This window comes from Ascidia mentula, chromosome 5 (assembly GCF_947561715.1).
Source record: "Ascidia mentula chromosome 5, kaAscMent1.1, whole genome shotgun sequence".
Lineage (NCBI taxonomy): Eukaryota > Metazoa > Chordata > Ascidiacea > Phlebobranchia > Ascidiidae > Ascidia > Ascidia mentula.
Genome location: NC_138570.1, coordinates 18,725,451 through 18,744,331, shown reverse-complemented (window position 1 = coordinate 18,744,331; position 18,881 = coordinate 18,725,451). Strand labels below are relative to the sequence as shown.

The 18,881-nt window shown below is 37.2% G+C and overlaps 3 protein-coding genes across 3 annotated transcripts; 1 reads left to right on the top strand and 2 right to left on the bottom strand.

The window, feature by feature from the left end:
- Positions 1–933: 933 nt before the first annotated feature.
- On the bottom strand, positions 934–5,476 carry LOC145902272 (uncharacterized). Its single transcript, XM_082990180.1, has 9 exons — positions 5,337–5,476; positions 5,089–5,202; positions 4,476–4,634; positions 4,144–4,280; positions 3,621–3,821; positions 3,108–3,271; positions 2,452–2,592; positions 1,948–2,116; positions 934–1,661 (listed from the first exon to the last, which is right to left on the bottom strand). The coding sequence occupies exons 1-8, from the start codon at positions 5,463–5,465 to the stop codon at positions 1,998–2,000; spliced, it is 1,164 nt and encodes a 387-aa protein (XP_082846306.1). The 5' UTR covers positions 5,466–5,476; the 3' UTR covers positions 934–1,661; positions 1,948–1,997.
- A 333-nt stretch (positions 5,477–5,809) lies between these two features.
- Positions 5,810–7,763, top strand: LOC145901888 (cilia- and flagella-associated protein 300-like). Its single transcript, XM_082989697.1, has 7 exons — positions 5,810–5,934; positions 5,994–6,075; positions 6,262–6,334; positions 6,392–6,555; positions 6,674–6,846; positions 7,182–7,248; positions 7,626–7,763. The coding sequence occupies exons 1-7, from the start codon at positions 5,843–5,845 to the stop codon at positions 7,752–7,754; spliced, it is 780 nt and encodes a 259-aa protein (XP_082845823.1). The 5' UTR covers positions 5,810–5,842; the 3' UTR covers positions 7,755–7,763.
- A 365-nt stretch (positions 7,764–8,128) lies between these two features.
- Positions 8,129–11,227, bottom strand: LOC145901887 (sigma non-opioid intracellular receptor 1-like). The gene is made up of 6 exons (XM_082989695.1): positions 10,772–11,227; positions 10,403–10,498; positions 10,098–10,190; positions 9,848–9,940; positions 9,418–9,597; positions 8,129–8,335 (listed from the first exon to the last, which is right to left on the bottom strand). The coding sequence occupies exons 1-6, from the start codon at positions 10,899–10,901 to the stop codon at positions 8,130–8,132; spliced, it is 798 nt and encodes a 265-aa protein (XP_082845821.1). The 5' UTR covers positions 10,902–11,227; the 3' UTR covers position 8,129.
- Between the last annotated feature and the right edge of the window lie 7,654 nt (positions 11,228–18,881).

The following is an 18,881-nucleotide window of genomic DNA, read 5'->3' as shown; positions in this document are numbered from 1 at the left end:
TTAATTTAACTGAAATGCTGAAACGTGTTAGTCCGTCAAAGTGCCTGTAATTCAGTCCTGGACTCCTAACAAGTTGGTACGTAATTGAATGTGAAATTGTGTTATTTAAATGTGCGTATTATTGCCGATTGTGACACGTTTCTGTTCGTTTAACAGAGAACCAATGCTGTTGTGCAAACGAGGAGGAATTTGTACCCGAAAAGGCAGGCAGTGTTACGTTTAAACAAATTAGGAAACCCCCTAGTGCGGCGGTCGGTGCAGATCCAGGCTGCACAGATTTAGAGTTAATTACGGCCGCTACACAAACTGTTTAACTTCCACGAAACAAATTGCTAAATCAACATTATTTTGTACCTTCATCATACAAAATGTGATGTAAGCCATAGCCTCTACAGAGGCAGGGGCAGAGCAAGCTCATTTTAAACCATAGGCAATAAGTTTAAATTTTTCGCCCCATTAAATTATTTTCTGCCAGCAAAATTAATGGTTAATTATTTGTTTAGGCGATCCCTGGACGCGCCGGCCCTGTATGTCACCAAACAAAATCCTTGATTTACTGCCAGCACCACTGAGGTTAGGGACACCCTAAGAACATTAATATAATGCACCATTTGGGAAGCACTGTACCAGAGTAAGGGTCATCATAACCTTTTTCAAGTGACATATGCAGGTATATGAGTTGTAACAATTGGTGGTAATCCTTCAATACAAGATAACTTTTACCAAAATATCCTTGTACAGAAGAATTAAAAACTAATTTTGGGGTAAAAAAGCAGGGACTAAATAAATAACACAAGTGCCTAAAATGTACTGACATATCGTTGTCACAAATAAATAAGATATGAGACCATTGGCCGGACCAGGTTTTAGATTATCAGTTGTTTCGCTATACTGATAAATGAAAATCTAATTTTTGGTAAAAAAAAAGCAGCCAATAATAATTCGTGGACTGCGGCTCTCTGAAGTTATGGTTTTTTTAACTGGATTGTTTCAGTTGAAACTACCAAGCACGCGATATTCAATTTAGAAATCATTGCACACAATAAACACACATATATGCTTAAAAAAGTCCACACGCTCAAAAAATACACCATAACATTATTAATAAAAACACCTCACGCCCAGCACGCAAACTTCAACTAAGACAACACACTGACACGGGGTGGTTTGCTGCAAGAGACTTACAACAGTAGTTCCCAAACTTTCCTGACATACGGCACGCCTACGGAATTGACAAAGATTTTGGGGCACCCAATGGCGACGAACCAATGAGGAACCGCCACGAATGATTCAACCAGCAGTTTTAAACGGTACCACGACTGGGAACCACTGATCTACAGTATCTTCCCGCATATACCTTAGTGTTGAAAAACAACGATTTTCACCACATTTCTTTTGTTTGTTTTTCCAATGTCCGGAGGATATCGGAGATTAAAAATATATATCCGGAAAATCAAATCCAATAATTCGATGCGGCGCAAAATAAATTGCAGTTTGAATCAACATAAGCCAAAAAAATGCAGGTTATCGAGTCCGGTGCCAAAATACAAGGTGATTTCCCCAAATAGAGAGTGACGTCACAGGTAGGTGTCGCATGACAAACGATTGCATGCGCATGAGGAATCGGACATTGTGGATCAACCAGAGGCGATCGCCTTTGTCTAAGCAACACAAAATCAACACAGAAAGCATCACACATGGCTGACATTAAAAATTTACTAAAACGGACCTTTTAAATTCACGGCAACAGACTTAATAACGGTCTTCAAATAAAGTCCAAAAGTACAAATATACTAAACATTTGGCAAAATTTAACAAAAACAATATCCTAAGTTAATAACGACGATCTCAGTCACAACATTGCAAAAATTATTGGGACTTTAAAATAAAATCTAACGTTAATTTTACGGCCAGAACGCTAATTCTATTAAAATTATAATGCCTTACAGCAACAGTAGCACCATAAATGGAAGAACGTTGGACACTTTTGCATTTGGTCAAAGTCCCACAATGGGTTTCGGTCCATCTTCAATATTTTGCCATGTGTGTGCCACGTTTGAAAAAGTTTCATTCAAGCTACTTTGAATTGTTCCATCATACAAGCTCAACGCACCTCCTATAACAATATTAAGATGTACCATTGTAATTGTGACTGGCAGTCACTAGAAATTGCTAATGTAATTTGCATCAACAATGTTCTGGAAATTGGAACAACGTAGAATCCATACTTAACACAAATAAACATAGAAATTAAAAACACAAAGTTAAACAGTGTAGCTATAATTTTTATCAACAAATACAGACATGTATAAGCAACAGAGCCAATAATGTTCAAGTGGGCCCCAGACTATTATGTCTCCACGGCTAAGTATAGTAACTTAGCCGTGAAGACATAATAGATCGAAACAGTGTTCACTGCATGCATCCCACTGGATGCACAGAAATGTTTACCTGTATGAATAAACAATATTCTGTTTCCCTGAAATCTTGAGGGAGTGGTTTTCATTTCGGCAATCATTCCTTTTACTGCTTTACCAGTATATACAGGATCGCAAAATATACCAGAGGACTTGGCTATATTCTGAATAAAATCTAAACAGAAAATTAAAAAAAATATTTGCATCGTTTCACAGGTAAATGTAATAAATGTGCCAAAAATATGTTATCGAAATTTATACTGGCGCAGTGCTTCCCAATGCCAGCCATAGCCTCTTTAGAGGACACAAAATCCTTGATTTACCTTCACCACCACTGATGTTAGGGACACCCCATAAACACTAATATGACGCACCATTTGGAAACTACTGAGTAGTAGGGCGTCATTAAAACATTTTTCCCAAAGGGTCATATGTATGTGAGAACTAACGCTGAGTGATAATTCTTCAATACAAGATTACCTAGTTACCAAAATAACATCCTTATACAGGAGAATTAAAAACTAACTTTGGGGTAAAAAAGCAGGACATAAATAAATACCACAAGTGCTTAAAATGTAGTGACATCAGATAAAAAGGGATTTACTAGGCACAGTGCGACACAAGCCCATTTCACTACCCCTGTACTAGAGTAACAAATATAATCCAGGAAAATGTGTTGTTTGTTCTTACGGTGATCTTCTCTTGTGCTTTTACCATAACCTTCCCCTTTATAACCATCAACAATTTCAACTAAATCTTCCGACTGAACTTGAATCAAACCGAGCTCATCCAACATTTCATTAACATGGTGGTGAAAGTAATGCTTGTCATCACAAACGCTAATAGCATGAATTCTGAAAAAAGCAAAAATGTTGTGAGAATTGTTACGTCAAAATTTATCAAAAAAACCCAAAAATATGTTCTTTGCAAAATTCAAGACTTTTTATCAATGTTCACCATTATTCAAAAGGAAAAAACAAAGTATATCTTGAACGAACGATGTAAAATGTGCTGATCCAAAACCCAACAACTTATCATTGATTCATTGTGCACATGAATGATGCATACTATTGACTGATTTTTTCATACTAAATTGTTTTAAGCATATGATTGATTGGTGTTCCTGACTAGCTTAGCTTTAATCAAACCAAGTCCTAAAACTGGAATTTAAGTGGAAGTAATCAATACCTACGCATGACTCACTTGATTTTTTGACCAGTGAGGTAGTTTCCAATACACAACCCAGCAATACTTCCACCACTGCCACAAGCAATAACAATGTCATCAACAAGCTTCATGACATTCTGGTTTAAGAGTTCATTCCATGCATCAATGTACCCAAATACACCAACACTGTCCGATCCACCTACTGGTATGCAATAAGCAGGACTCCCTGTAGATGATCTGAAAAAAATGAATGGTACATAAACAAATATATTTACAATACCTAAAAATTTTTTGTAAAAAATGTATTTAATTCTTTTAAGTATTTGCTTGATACTATTTTGGGTTTAAACTATTTTGTCAAGTAGTTTCAGGAGAAAATGCTACTTCATCATTGAAAACAAAAATGTAGTCAATGACACATGCAGTTTTGGGGATAAAAATTATTTTTGAACAACAATCCACTCAGTAAGAACCAGTCTGGTTTTCAACAATGAATTATGTTTGTTCATCAAATACATGTTTATTTTACCTCAGAAAACCTACTATGATTTTAGCTTACTCAAGGTTTGCAGCAAGTTTTTCCTGCCTGTGTCGTATGTCTGGTTCATATTTTGAGTTGCGTGGAATAAAATACAGATGACTTCCAACATATAAAGATGGCAGAAGATTTCCAGGGTTCTGTGCTGTTTCTTTGTCCTAATAAATAACAGTAAGCAACTTGTACAAATGCACAGACTTAATTAATAATGTCCAAGCTAGTATTCAGTAATATTAACAAGGATTGTACTAGTACCGTTGATCGTAAAAACAGAATAGAGCAAGGCTTCTTCTAGTCACTCCAATTAAATTTGCAAACCATATAAATTTGCAACAAAAATTTGAATAATTTACCATTTTGCTGCTTCTCAAAAGTAAATGACAATCAAGGCCTAACTCTTTTGCTGCAACAGCAGTAGCTCTGCAGTGGTTTGATTGAGCAGATCCACACGTTATCACTGATTTGCAACCTTTGGAGAGCGCATCTGCCAACAAAAACTCCAATTTCCGAATCTAAACAGCAACATTTATGTGTACAGCGGAGCAATAAATAAACAAACAACTATTATTTGCCTATTTGTAACACTAACCTATGCATGTGGTTGTAAAATTTACAATAAATGAATGAAATGGTCAGGTTGGGAAGTTTGTAAATAGTACCGCACAATTTTTTGGTGAACAGTGATTGTAGGAATAATGCAAGGGCTACGCAATATTTTTAACATATTAATGCATTAGCATAAACAGCAGGCATTTGCCTGGGCATCACTGCCCTTTCCATAAGGATACACATACAAAAAGCACTTGCTGAGAAAACAGGATAGGTAATGTATTACTTTTTTTTCTGTATAGTTTGTCCATGAAACTTCTTGAATGTGGGATTTCTTTTAAGTTGATGGAGTGGCAGCTTGTGTAAATTATTACTTTTACCGTTTTATTTATTACTTGTTTTGATATATTTTCTTACCTTGTTTCCACTCAAGAAACTTCCAGTAAGATCGTCTCGTTTGATGTAAAGCTCAAAATTCTCTGGCACCTCTGGTAAACCCCATTTGTGAATTGGAGTTGGAAGCATTGCCAGCTGAAAGTAATATATATGTTTATAACTATATGTTTATAACACTTGGCTTTCCACTGGCGCCTGAGAAACAGGTAAATTAGCAGCAACACTGAGTAAAAACGAATTGTTACAACAATCAACACAACATGTCGTACCTTGACCCGTTTTGTTGGGACATTGGGAAGATTTGATGCGAATTGAGGTGGTTTATATGCAGAGACTGTGTGATATTGTGGGATCGCCATTGTCATCAACTTAGTAAGCTGGCGCGATAAAACGGACATAACTCCCTCTTCAGCGCACTGCAAACCAAATGTAAACAAAACCAACACACCATGTCTGACTCAGCACTTTTTGCCAGTACTGGTAAACGAAAATTCTCCATCAAAGATAATATATGTTTAGGAGTTGGTTTTATTCATCGTCATTTCTCTTTGCGGATACGAAATTCATGTACAAAGCTCTACATTTTCTTCCCAACAAAATAAAATAAACCTACAAAACTAACAACAGCTTGATTTAAATGAACGCCAAATACAAGATCTGTGGTAATTTTTTCTCTTTTTAAGGTTTGTTGCAAATGCATGTGTATGCTTTTCACATAGCAAGTTTTAATGTGTTTAGATATTTGATAGAGTGGTTATTTTATTTACACCAAAATATGAGTGAGGAGACGCCTTTTAAATTTACTTTTCTCCCGAAAACATTGCCCACACTTTGCAATAAGGATTTCAAAACGTATTTCGAAAAGTGGTAGGTTCGTAAATTATATATATTATGTATCTTTTTTAAATACATCTTGTTACAAATAGGTATCTTCTGGACCGTTTAAAAGCATGGACATTCAGCTTTGACAAAGCCTATCAGCATTACAAAAGCAGGGATTTTGTTTCAGTAATTTACATATTTGTGGGGTTGATGTGTTTGCAATAAAATGTTTGCTTTTGATAGTTACACTGTTTGTGCCTTACACAAGTTAAAGTTGTCTTGGCCTTATGGTTACTATTACAATAAATCTGAATCTGTTAAAGATAAAATAAGTTTCTGTAAAATAATTTAATGTTTTACCAACTTTTACAGGACTTTTATAAAGATGAAAATGTTTTGAACAGTATTGAAGTGATGGGATACAGTGATGCTTGGGGAAGATTAGGTAAGCATAGAATACATGAAACATTTTACACTTTCTCTTATAAGTTTAAGTTTTTAGATGCCCCAAGTTCAGTTGAGGTTGAGGAGCTAAGATGTGAAGCCACCTCAATGAGTTTTTTTGATAAACTGAAGGAGGAAGGAATCGTTAGAGAAAATGGAAACATATGTAAATGTTTCGATGAATTCTATGAAGGAATTACTATATCTGATGAATTAAGAAAGGTTAAGGAATATTAACAATAATTTAGTTTCGAATTTAGGCAGTTTTATTTGTTTCATTGTAAGACCATTGTTCTAAGCTGTTAAACTCTCAGAATAAAAACGAAAATTTAATAAACAGATGATTCTAATGGAGGATTCTGACAACTTTGAGTGTTTTAGTGACGAGGAAAGATCACAACTTCTGTTTAAACTCTTCTCCCACCTAGTGGTGGGTGGACCCATTTGCCAATTTGAAGACAATGTTCAACCATACTATGACATCACAAAATCACTGTATAAAGATTTGGTCTGGTATGTTTTCCTTATTTTCTCTGTATGCATAATGGGCATATTTATTGAAGTAAAATTGTCAAAATATTTAGTGTTTATTCTGATTTTGCTAAAATGTGATGACTCATAACAGAAGATAATTTTGTACACTTATATCATAAAAAACTCTCATTTTGGCATAAAAAGAATGTATTTTTATTTATATTTATCAAAATTTCATCAGGCTTATGACCGTACATTACATTTAGGACTCCATCTATCATGCATAGCATGAACTTTCATATTTACACTTTAAAACCAGGAACAACGCCGCAAATGTAAAATTTATTGTGAATAATATTGAGTTGTATTGGCAGCGTACAACGAAACGCCGAAACAAAAGAATTAGTCGTTAAATCAGATGTGATAAAGGTTACAGCAAAGGTGGGTTGCAGTTACATAACTTTCCACATAAAATCACAGCAAAGAAAGCCCAGAATCACAGCATTTGTAATTTAACTAAGTTGATTTTTGAACAAAGATACAGAAATTATGACATTTATTATCTTTAATAAATTATGTCCTAATTTCAAATGTTTGTGTTTTTTTCTTGTGCCAAAAACCAAGTGTTTCATTCTTGGTTTCAAACATTTGCTATCCGCTGTAATTGCTGTCGCTGGTTTTTAAGACAGTGTTACGTCAGGGGCTAGATTCTGTCCACTTTTACAGATTAGATTTTATATCCCGATTTATATTATATTCAATAAAAGTCACGTATATCAAACAAAATTCTTTTTGCCAAAATAGGTTTGTGTTTTCAGGACAAAAGCGGAACGTTGTGTTTTCCCAGCACTGAAGAACACGAACAAACATTTGCATACATGACAATAGATCCTGTAAAAAGACATGTCACATTGCTCTACCATTCATGGGGAAAAGGCATCTGGTGACAAATTTCAAGAATTGAAAAACAATAAATGAGCTTATATTTTGGGAAACAGTTTCAAAATTTTTGTTTTATTTGCTGTAATGGAACAAGAAAGTTGTGAAAGAGATTTGTAAAAAAATAATGAAATTTTGCAATCTAGTGTGCTTTTGCGAAAAGAAGAAAAACTAAATCATGTACCATGCACACCACACAATCTTAAACAAGCGGGATACAATGTGGAAACACCTAAGATATTTATTACCAAACTTTATTCAATTAGGAACCAGATTTGCAAACATGAATGAAACAAAAAAATTATTTTCCTGATTACAAAAAATCACAATTTCATTTACCTGAAGAGAAAATGTGAAAAATATGCAAAATGACAACTTTTCACCTATTTCACTAACAGAGCCATGAACCGATCCCATAGATTTATGCATGATTCATAAATCCAAGTAACAATTTGATGAAATATTTCCGGAAAGTGGTTGATAGTGTACTGTGTAGACTCCAACAGATACACAAATCCCCCCTTTAACACTTTCAAGAGGTAGTTGTACATTTGTTGAAACCATTCCCACGATATTGACATCACCACAGCTGAAAACAAAACAGAGGATTCTGTAAGACTTCTAAATAACAAACAACAGGTACTTTGTCGTTGGTTAGACCTGTTACACATTTTGTCACATTCCAAGCTGCTTATAATTGCTGCATCACAAATAGAGAAAATTCATGTCAAAATATAAAAAGTCCATTTTACATCAAAGAAAAAAGACCCCACTGACCAGCCTATAAATTATTGACCATGAAAGTCCCTTGTATTTTTATGGTTTCTCATAATGCGTGTTTAAGTACTACATTATAACCCTGATAAAGCCTTGTTGTATACCAGGGAATAAAAGTTTATGTTTAATTGCGCCAGAAGAACTGATTATTTGAAAGACAATATGTCTGACAGTGCAATAAATTCATAATATACAAAACTAATCAATGCATAAAGGTCATATTGTTATGTCACTAAAGAAAAATTGTGTTGTGTGTAATTTCCAGTATATTATCTCTGCTAGCGTTGGCCTAAGTCTAACCACGTCAATGCAAGTTTGTTTTATCTTTCAACGTGTGTTAAACTGAAGAAAGTAACAGGAAGTCGGGTCTTGTCCTGAGGCATATTTGAAGTTCACTTAGAAACTCTATGTGTAACCTGAAGCGTTACCTATTGCGGCATACGTTGCAGTAGCAACACAATACTTTATATCAGTGTGTTAAATAAAATGAATCCAATGCCGTTTCCTCGACTTCCACTAGTAACAAAAGAATCGTTCTTATGTTACGTTTGTTTTCTTTTGAAGACTGATCAAGTAAGTATTGTGCCACTGTTGCAGCCAAATATACTCTTTATTTTCTCAGAAACCGACCTCACGGAACGATTTAGGTTACTGACATGTTCCCTTTAGACTTACGTATCTAGTGATAGACTACGAATTTTAAGTGCTGCAAAATAACCCCGAGGACAACCTGGTTGTATAACAGGTAAATTGTTGGTAGAATATACCTATTGTTCAATAATGCCAGAAGGTCGGTTCCTCATAAACTACAATTTAAAATCCGTACACCATCACATGTTTTGAAACAAATGAAATAGAGCATCTTCTGATTCCTAATTTATTCATTAATCTGACCTTTAATGTAATAGTAGATTGTGGAAATAACCAGCAGTGGGTCGTGTTTGCTGAATAAGGAGTCGGACAACCAGTAACCCATGGTAAGTGGAACGAAACCACGGCCATATATCAACAATGCAGTTTGCCTTGACAACTTCACTGTGCTTGTTTCGCCAACTCGAAACACTTTGTTGTCGCCTGCATACAAAAATTATTGATATTTTTTGCTAAAAGTTTTTTGTAAATATTCTGTTGTAGGTTTTGAGTTATTGTTGAAAATACAAAGTAGTCGGAAAAACAAGTAAATATACACAATGTCAAAACATATAAACATCACATCAAAATCTTACAAGGTGTTTTGTTTATCACTAAGGTGACAAGTTTGGTTTTTGTCAGTTCATGTGAACATGTCAGACTAACCAGATTCAATTATGAAACACATATATACCAGGTTTTAATGTATTGGATGTTACAAGATTGTATGTTGATTCTTCCATTGCTCCAGTAAGTACGGTAACAGACACATTCATGTAGTGCCTTCCTTCAAAAACAAGTTACTTTTGAGTATTTGTGCAAAAATGTTTAATAGCAAATGTACAGTTAGCGAGGCATTCTGAACATTTTGTAGTTTGTACACATATTACTCAGGACGCGTTGCTATTTAAATTTTTGTAATGTAAAGTGGGACAAGCTGACACCTGAGCTTCCAGTGGTCTCCATTTCAGCATGATAAAGAACAAGAATCTCAGTTAAAGAAGCATACAAGATTGTGACAGCACCTTGCAATCCACCTGCCAATATTAGAATTTGTGTCAAACCTTTAAAAGAACCCAAAATTTATCCAATTAATTTATTTATTTAGTTTAAAAAAGGAATCTTTCAAGTCATTTTTTAAAGAATAAGAGCATTCATACTGGACAGTTGGGCAGGTTTAGGAGAATACTATCAAAGTACAAATGAACATGACTCATAAAAAAGATGAAAGCATTTCTCTTAAATTCACCGGTGTAAGCTGGAAACCATTGTTTTCCATCAGAAACATAATTACGATATTGGTGATATAAATCCTGCTGTAACTTTTCCGAGTTGTAACTCCTTCCTAAAAATTACAAACACACAATTTTCCTCAACTAATATTTGTCTTAAAATTGTATAGGCAAAATTAAGTTATGTTATAGTACCAGCCACAGACCCAAGCTAGTTCAAAACATAACTGCATAATTGTAAAAAAAGAACAATTCAAAAGTACAAATAGTTAGAATTGCATAAAGCAACATGTTGTTAAACCTGTTGATCTTTGGGATTTAATTTATTGCATTTTTATGTCAACTATATTGAAATCAACAGAATTCATCAAACAACGATATCTTACCGGAATGTTTGTAAGCAGTGCTTTTGATTGATTTTACCTTGAAAACGTAAGAGAATTTCGGAATATCTAAATAGTAATGAACCAGTAAAAAGATAACGGACACGTAAAGCAAAATCCTCAGCATTCCCATTGCTGATTGATGTGACTTTGACTTGTTTTACAATACAGTGACCTCATTCGGGCGAAGGTTGCTTTCACTTCCCAAATTTGTTTCAAAATACCCTGCCGGTAATTTCCCAAAATTGACGCAAATCGTAATGAACAGAAATAAGTTTGTTGTTATTGATTTTGAGAATGTGCATTAAAGATTACCTGACAATTGTTTTATATCGTGTACCATTTTCACCGAGGGAAAGATAAAATGACGTTTCTAATCAACTTCAATGTCAAGTGGGTAACTAAAATTTATTTTCAAAAAACAAAAAAATGTAGGCCTACGTATCTGAGGAATCACGAAGTGAAAGGGCTGCAACGAAGTAAATAAAGTAATGCCAAACAACAACCCACAACCGCCACTACATCATAATTCTCTAAATAAAAGGCAAAATTTCAGACAAGCTTGGAATTTGAAAAGTAATAGATTGTGCTCAGGCATGCTGGGGGTTAAACCCAACAAAATAAAAACGCAGTGCAGCAGAGAAGACACACAAAAAAATTCGCAATCAATTAATCAAATTCAGAGAAGAGAATTTGATTGCGTTTTACAAGTAGACCGAAAATACCCGGACTTAAAGCATGTTAGGTAAAAATTTAAACGAAATCATTGGATAATTGATGACAATAATTTGGTTTTAACCTACACGCAATGAAATACCGATACCTCGGCTATCGAAAAACAAAATTAATTGAAGTTTGCGGTTTATTATTCAACATAAAATCGATCTGTGGAATGCATTGTGTTCCGCTTCAAACGGCAAAACAAACTGCCTTCGAATTTCTAATAGCTGATGTTTTTTACAAAATATTTACTCCTAGCGAACGTCGGCACAGCACGCAGTGGGCGGTTTTCTGCCGCTGACCTCAAAATACACGTTGAGCCTAAAACCCACATTTCCAAAGTGATATTTATTGAACGAATGAGCTGCTAACATTTTACCGCTAGGTGGTGCTCACGAGTTGTGTGCCGATTGGGCGGGCGATTGGCGACAAGTGCTCTGACCCATATAAGAAGCAGAAAACTTGATCGGGATTTGCGACCTGGATATCCTGGCTTCGAATCCCGGTGTAGCAAAAAAGTACTGAATGGATTAGCCTTCACACTCAAAACTTACACGTAGGAATTGCCAAAAGGAACATAGGTATGTACGATTCCGCACTAGACGCAAGCCGTTAATTTGGTAAAACCACATAACTATACATGATCCTGAAACGTTCAAATTAGGTTCCATGTTGGAGTTGCTGGAGAAAGCACCGCGCAATCCTTATCCAAAATATGCGAAAATTCAGTATCCCTGATGTATACCGCGTGGAAATGGTCTGTGACATCACAAACCAATAAAATAATGCTTTTTTACATTTAGACATTTCCAAACGCAAATCTGACAACTGCGGTCATCCATGATCACATGAATCAGTGGGGAAATTGAAGACACAACATGTAACGTACAATAAATCGAGTGTTAATTCACGGCATTGATGTTACACACAACCCTCATGCACGCACAATGTCCACACGTGTGAAGTAGATTAGATCCACTTCCCACTCAAAGCCGGCAATTATTTTTTAAATAACCATCAGTGGTGACGGGCAGTTGGCGTTGTGAAACGACAACACAGATAATATATTGTCAACTGTAGCATCGAAATCACAGTTTCACGTTGGGTGTGCGGCGCGGGATAATGCCCACGCTGTCTCCAGTTTCGATGTTCTTGTATTTAAATGAGGTTCCTCTAGCGTAAACAAGTGGGATTGGGGTGGCCTGAAACTCGCATCATCAGCCTTTATTCATACATATATGAGACAAAAGATTTGTAATTGGGTATGTTTGGTTTGTATATTCATGTGTTTTTGTATTTAACAATTCCCACGCCTTTGTAACAATTACGTGTGGATTCAACGCTAGATTTGAGCTTGATAAGACGCGCTTTCTTTTTTACAAAGGTATATCACTTACAAAAGAATGCAAATCTGCAAATTCCGCAGAGAATTTCTCACGAAATCCTGTGTTGTCAAACTTTGCACAATGCATCAGCTTTCCCGTGCGGTATGGGCAGCCCCTAAACTGTTTATCGGATCGCCTTCTGGCACTCCAAAGTCACAATAGGATTGTTGCGCCCCAAAACGTGCGAACACGGCTGTGAAATCGCGATCGTGGGAAACCTGGGACGTCACAAATGTCAGTCAACAGTTTGCGCGCCACAAAACCAACCAAGCGTGACGAATAACCCAGCAATTTTTGACAACAAGCTGGGGCGTTGCTGAGACATCACAGATAGATCGACGCCATTGACGTCATGAAACTGTGGGAATATTGAAACCGGGCAGCTAGTGAGGCACTGGCGATCAACGCGACTCTTTGTGTCTTTTTGAAATTGGGGGAAATTGACGCAGACGGGATGGAATGCGTTTGAGCCCCGAAGAATGTGGGTAAACTCCTTGTGTAACCTTTGCGGTATGTTGGGGGAATTTGCGTGATTGCAGAATCAAAGCACACAACGCAAAATAGAACCAACAACTTTACATTGCAGGATTCCGCATGTATTTCTCTTTTGCGATGTATTTGGAATTTTTATGACGTCAGAAAACGTAGATATACATCAATCGCACTGGTCCAAAACTTTCAGACCGTAAGTAGTGCTCTATTACCTCATGGCTTGTGACATAAACTAACAAGATTCAAAAAGAAAGAATCGAGCAGCTTCATCATTGTCAATTGATCAAACATCAATACATAGCGTGGGTCTTGGTTTAGAACGACAGCTCGACAGTAACATCAACAAAGCGATGAACCATCTATGACCAAGTGTTTCCGATGCTTTGCGAACATCACGAAATCGCGGCGTTGTCTCATGAGACCGAAGTTGGAAATAGTAGTCGTGATAGTCGGTCATGTGATTCGTGACTTTCTTTGAAGGTCATTGGGTCATTTTGTGAATGTGTAGCCTCTCTGTCAAGTTTGTAATTGCAGTCTTGTGAGATATAGCTTCAAACCAGGAAATTTGGATATTACATCACCAACTGCAACCTTTGACTTTAAGCAGTGGGGTGCATGCTATGGGGTATATGCGTGCTTTCTATGTGAAAAAAATCAAATTTTGCCATATTTAGGATTCTTGAATTTGTTGCCGTCCAAAGAACCAAAAAATCGACGCCTCCTTTTATTTGTATTTCGCTTATTGTTTCTATGATGAAATCGTTGGTGTTCAGAAAGTTTTGTGCTTCGTCTTCGGATCCGAGAAATTCACAAACAGCTTTGACAAATATTTTCCACGCTTTTAACAAACGATATTTGTGCAATCACTGACTTTTAAACAGAGAGTGAAAACGACAAACAATTTTCGAAAAAAATAGGCCGAATGTCCTTGAAGCACTACAAGGTCATCAAAGTACTTAGTGTACCAGGTGTAAATTTGCCGGCCGTCAAATGGCAGCACTTCGTGGCGTGGAAAAACATGCGAACAAAACAAGCACAAAATCCTCAAAAACATCCGCAAACTCGTACCAGGCAGGTTGCGTCGCGCGGTGTGATTGCGTCATACTCCGACATTCGAAACCCGAATAGCGTGCACCGAAATAGGCATACAAACTGAGCCGCGATGCGATGGGCTGCGTGGAAAGGACACGAACGCTGAATCGAAACAGGAACTCGCGTCTGCATTGAGGGTATTTTTCACAGGAGAAAAGTGAAAAATACAGGAGGGCTTTTTGCTGAGCCATTTGATTTTAGGTCAAAAATTTACAAGTATTTTTTGACAGGTGCTTCGATTCAAACCCACAAAAAGGTACTCGGAATAGATGTATTTTTTTCACACGCTTTTTACTTTTAGCAATTACCTGTTCCCGAAATGGCAATGGCAAAAAATCAATGCGAACAGACGGTCGGGAAACAAACCTGTACAACACCTCGTTAGTTTGTGTTTTTTGACCTCTTGATTACCTGAACTAACGTTTCAATTGGTCAAGCTCTATTTGCATAATCGTGTTTTACACATTCATACTTTGCATATATGCAAATAACAAACTAACCACACCGCCGTAATGCTGAGTTCGGCTCCTTGCAATCCGACAATGATGACCTTGTCCCAATGCTTTAGGCCGGTAATTTGAAACACCAACTTTTTTAAGTCTCAGGTATGGGCGGTAACTTACATGAAGATGTCCCTTGGGATAGAACACGTTTTTGTTTACAATACACTGTACTGTTACAGTAGGTTTTGTGGGAAATCAGCCACCACTTTATCCTGTGATTGGTTTTAAGAAACTGCTGTGAGGTTTCCTGGTTTCGCCACTTTCCTATAAGTCGTTAAAAACAAACATCCGGGAACGAAAAAGCGATGTTGCCAAAACAGTGACCAGACTGACAAACTTACTGCCCTTGGGTTTCCAGCGAAATTTGCGTCTTCTGGCGTTTCTATAGTGCATGGGAACCTCACCACGGCATCTGGCCCCGGTTCCCAAAAACAATGGCGCCGAGTCAACAAAGTTTAAATGTTTACAAAACAATAATCGTCGTCATTAAACGCGTCGATCCATCCCTGACGTAAAAACAAAACGCCCCGGGGTGGCAAAATATACAGGGCGGTACTTTACGTCAACCACGAGAGTGACGTCATACGCGTATAAATATCAAGGATTTTTCAATTCTCCAGAGCGAGACTTTTTTACCTCCGGGCAATTCTAAGTAACTAAAGTGTAAAGTGTAATTCTAGGGGTTCCATTACTTCCTATTTCCAAGAATTGCATTTATTTTTATTTATGGTTTATGGTTTCAACTCAACAAAGTTAAACTACAAGGTTTGACGATCTTTTACCCGACAAATTTTGAGTAATATCTCTGTGTTGAAAGTCATTACCTCGAAGTTTCCACATTTTTTCTCGTATGGTAGGTTTTTTTATAACAGTAATATTGTGTTCGCCATAACGTCAGAAACTTTGGGTTAAATCATTTTCCAATCGTTCCAATCTTTGGTTCCGAGTCAATGGCAACCCTATGATGACTGACATTGTTGACACTGTGATAGCTAAAGTGGAGGCGTTATAAAATAAGCACAAATCGAAGTTTTTCTGGGACGTTGCCACACAAATAGGGACAACATGATAAAGTCTTGTTTTCATAATGCTGCCACACAAGGCGATCCTGAACACAGATATAGCTTTCATGCCATGCTACTGTTGCGTTGTTTTTACTTATTTTTTTCTTTTTTGTGCCTTTGGTTTACGTTTGAATTGTTGAGTTAAACCCTGATGAAATCTCACTGTTTGACAGACGAAACGTCGGAGACATAAACTGCGGTAATTTTCGCTAGAAGATCATTGTAAATTGCATCAGGCTGCTGGCAACACATAGCTGTATTCGCTGTTACGGCACAAAGGCAAAGTACACTAAAAAGTTGACTTGACATTCCGATAGTTTTATTAAATCATGTTCAGAAGCACAACAAAAATACCAGCCACCACGATAGGCATCAGAAAGAAGGGGACGACAATCTATTACGAGCTGGGAGTTGATTATCTGCGCCACCGTCTGCTAATGAACACGAAGTTAAATTTTACCCCTGCGTTGTGAATCTATCGGGAGAAGAAGAAGTCGGAAAATGTTTGAAAGAAATCCTGGAGCAAATGGGCAAAGGTGCCGCGCCTGACCCGAATGATCTTCAAACGAGTCTTTGATGATGTTGATTTAAACCTCGAGGCACAAACCCGAACATTCCAACTAAAATGTCGGCAGTATATTGACGTGACAACTGCTGCTGCCTGCTGGTGAGTCAGTGAGCGGTATCTTGTGAAGTCGGCTTTTACGATGTTGGAGTTCCTCGATGGGCAAAGCTTTCATGTGAGCAGTCGCCGTAATTTAAATCCCTACGGTGCGGCGACTTGTGTCTTGTCTCCATTTGATGACATAAAGATAATATCCGAATATTCGTTCCAGAAATTTGCTGGTGTAAGGACGGGGCACGAGCACGACTAATCAATGAACAGCGACTAATATCGTTATCAAATCCCATCTTTATTATTACATTAAACTGTGACCATTTTCTTCACAACTTTTTCGTTTCTTTTTGTTGTCTTTGTTTTGTAAACAGGCGTTGCGTCTACGGGTGTAGTTTTTGGTCACGTGACCACTGAAATTAGGTAGAACAGTGGCATGAATAAAAGGTATGTAATCACACAATATAACAATAGCTTGCCATGCACAAAATAGAATGCTTGTTTCTTTCTCCTACGCCTGTTTACGGCATACGGCGGGAAATGAACACGTGGTTTAAATTCCCGTGGTTGCTGAAGGCCCTACAGGCTTAATTAACGCATAAAAATAACAAGCAACATTCAAAAATGGTAAAAAGGTACACAAAACTGCTGTGCTTACTATTGATACGCCTCGGGACATTTATTTGTATTTTTAGATGGGAGTTAACTATTGCATGTATACTTCTATTCCGTCCTTTCATTGTGAAACCAAAGTTGAGTTGGTTTAGAGTTGTTTGTGAATTGCCAAAAAAATTTGAATTGTCGAGATTTTCGTCGAATAAAAACCTACAACGCCTGCGTCAGTCATCAAACGTCGTAATATTGTTGCGTAACAAGAAAAACGTGCGTTGCATAACCGTTTGATGATATCGACGTTATGCAACGGGCATGTTATCACAACAAGCCGGTAGTGGATTATTACCTAAAATCAGTTTCGTGGGTAAAAGTTATGCAAGTTATCGGGCCATCGTATTAAGCAACTGAGTCGATATTTTTTCCGACCACTTTAGCCCGTGGGAGCCGCAGAGTTAGTTAATCTCTTTGATGTCTACTGAAAAACAGTTTTACCAAAATGTCGACTGCTGTGGTCGGCACAGGGCCAATAGACCAACCTTTTCCCAGTCACGCAGTCAAAAAACTTGTTTTTGGAGGCGTCGTAATTATCCCACTGCAAAATCTTTCTTTGGTAAGAAAAAGCATTGTGACATTACAGGCAGAATAAACTAACAATGTGACGTCACAAACAAGACAACTCACTATTGATTCCACCTCGTATTCCACGAAAAACTGTACGTGGAGAGACATATTCGTTTCTTATTACGTCATAACGTAATCCTTATCCAACCCCTGACGTATCTCTTCGCCATGTTCGATAAAAAAAAATACCAAGCAACTTTTTCCGTTTAAATCCATCACATGTCGAAAGTCTTTGTGACGTCATAAACAGGCACAAAAGCGCGAAAACGGGCTATTTACGTCCCTTCGCTTACCACGTGCGCACCACGAGACACGTTTCAATAGCGCGTGACGTTAGCACAAGGCACGTGACACCATGACTCGACTCGATGCTGAAGGTCGAAGGGTTGTTGACTGAAACTTTGTTTGTCCTAATGCGATTCTCCCGGTCCGACAAATCTCATCTAGCGATGTTTGCTCACATTTTATCGCTTGTTTCTCGTGTTTGCCTTTCGGTCTACGAGCGGAAGTCTTGAGATGTCCCGACGTCAATAAAATAAAACAGGAAATATTTTGCTTAGCCCACACGACCGATCGACCGAGGTTTCCGAGTCTTTCGCTTCGTCAGATTTATAGAAATGGTGTTTCGTTTCACAAATGTACACGTAACGATGTTTTAAATCCCGTTTGTCAAAAACATAGCGTGTTTTTTTAAGGTATGTGACGTATTTTCAGGTATTAAGAACGACACCATTCGTTACACCATTGGTTGTTTGGGTGATTGTGAGCAAATGAAAACAAGTTTGAAAATGAATGGAATAACGAATTACTTATCGGCTTTTATTACGAATCGTGACAGAAATTACTAATTTAAGAAACGCAATCCGGTAATCGTGCATTTGACTCATCCTTTTCCCATGAAATGTGACCGATATCTCTTATAACGCTCAAATCCTCTCGCATGGAAAAAAGGCACACAGCAGTTACGCCTAGTTCGACTTGCTCAAAAGGTAAAAGTAGGTCGAA

Coding starts and splice junctions, on each gene's coding strand:
- LOC145902272 (XM_082990180.1), bottom strand. CDS start 5,465: ATGTCCGTTTTATCGCGCCAGCTTACTAAGTTGATGACAATGGCGATC. Junction 2,593..3,107: donor AAGCACAAGAGAAGATCACC/GTAAGAACAAAC, acceptor TTTTCTGTTTAG/ATTTTATTCAGAATATAGCC. Junction 2,117..2,451: donor AATATTGTTTATTCATACAG/GTAAACATTTCT, acceptor ATATTGTTATAG/GAGGTGCGTTGAGCTTGTAT.
- LOC145901887 (XM_082989695.1), bottom strand. CDS start 10,901: ATGGGAATGCTGAGGATTTTGCTTTACGTGTCCGTTATCTTTTTACTG. Junction 10,499..10,771: donor CACTGCTTACAAACATTCCG/GTAAGATATCGT, acceptor TGTAATTTTTAG/GAAGGAGTTACAACTCGGAA. Junction 8,336..9,417: donor AATCTACTATTACATTAAAG/GTCAGATTAATG, acceptor TTTTGTTTTCAG/CTGTGGTGATGTCAATATCG.
- LOC145901888 (XM_082989697.1), top strand. CDS start 5,843: ATGAGTGAGGAGACGCCTTTTAAATTTACTTTTCTCCCGAAAACATTG. Junction 6,076..6,261: donor AAAGCAGGGATTTTGTTTCA/GTAATTTACATA, acceptor CAACTTTTACAG/GACTTTTATAAAGATGAAAA. Junction 7,249..7,625: donor TGATAAAGGTTACAGCAAAG/GTGGGTTGCAGT, acceptor TTGTGTTTTCAG/GACAAAAGCGGAACGTTGTG.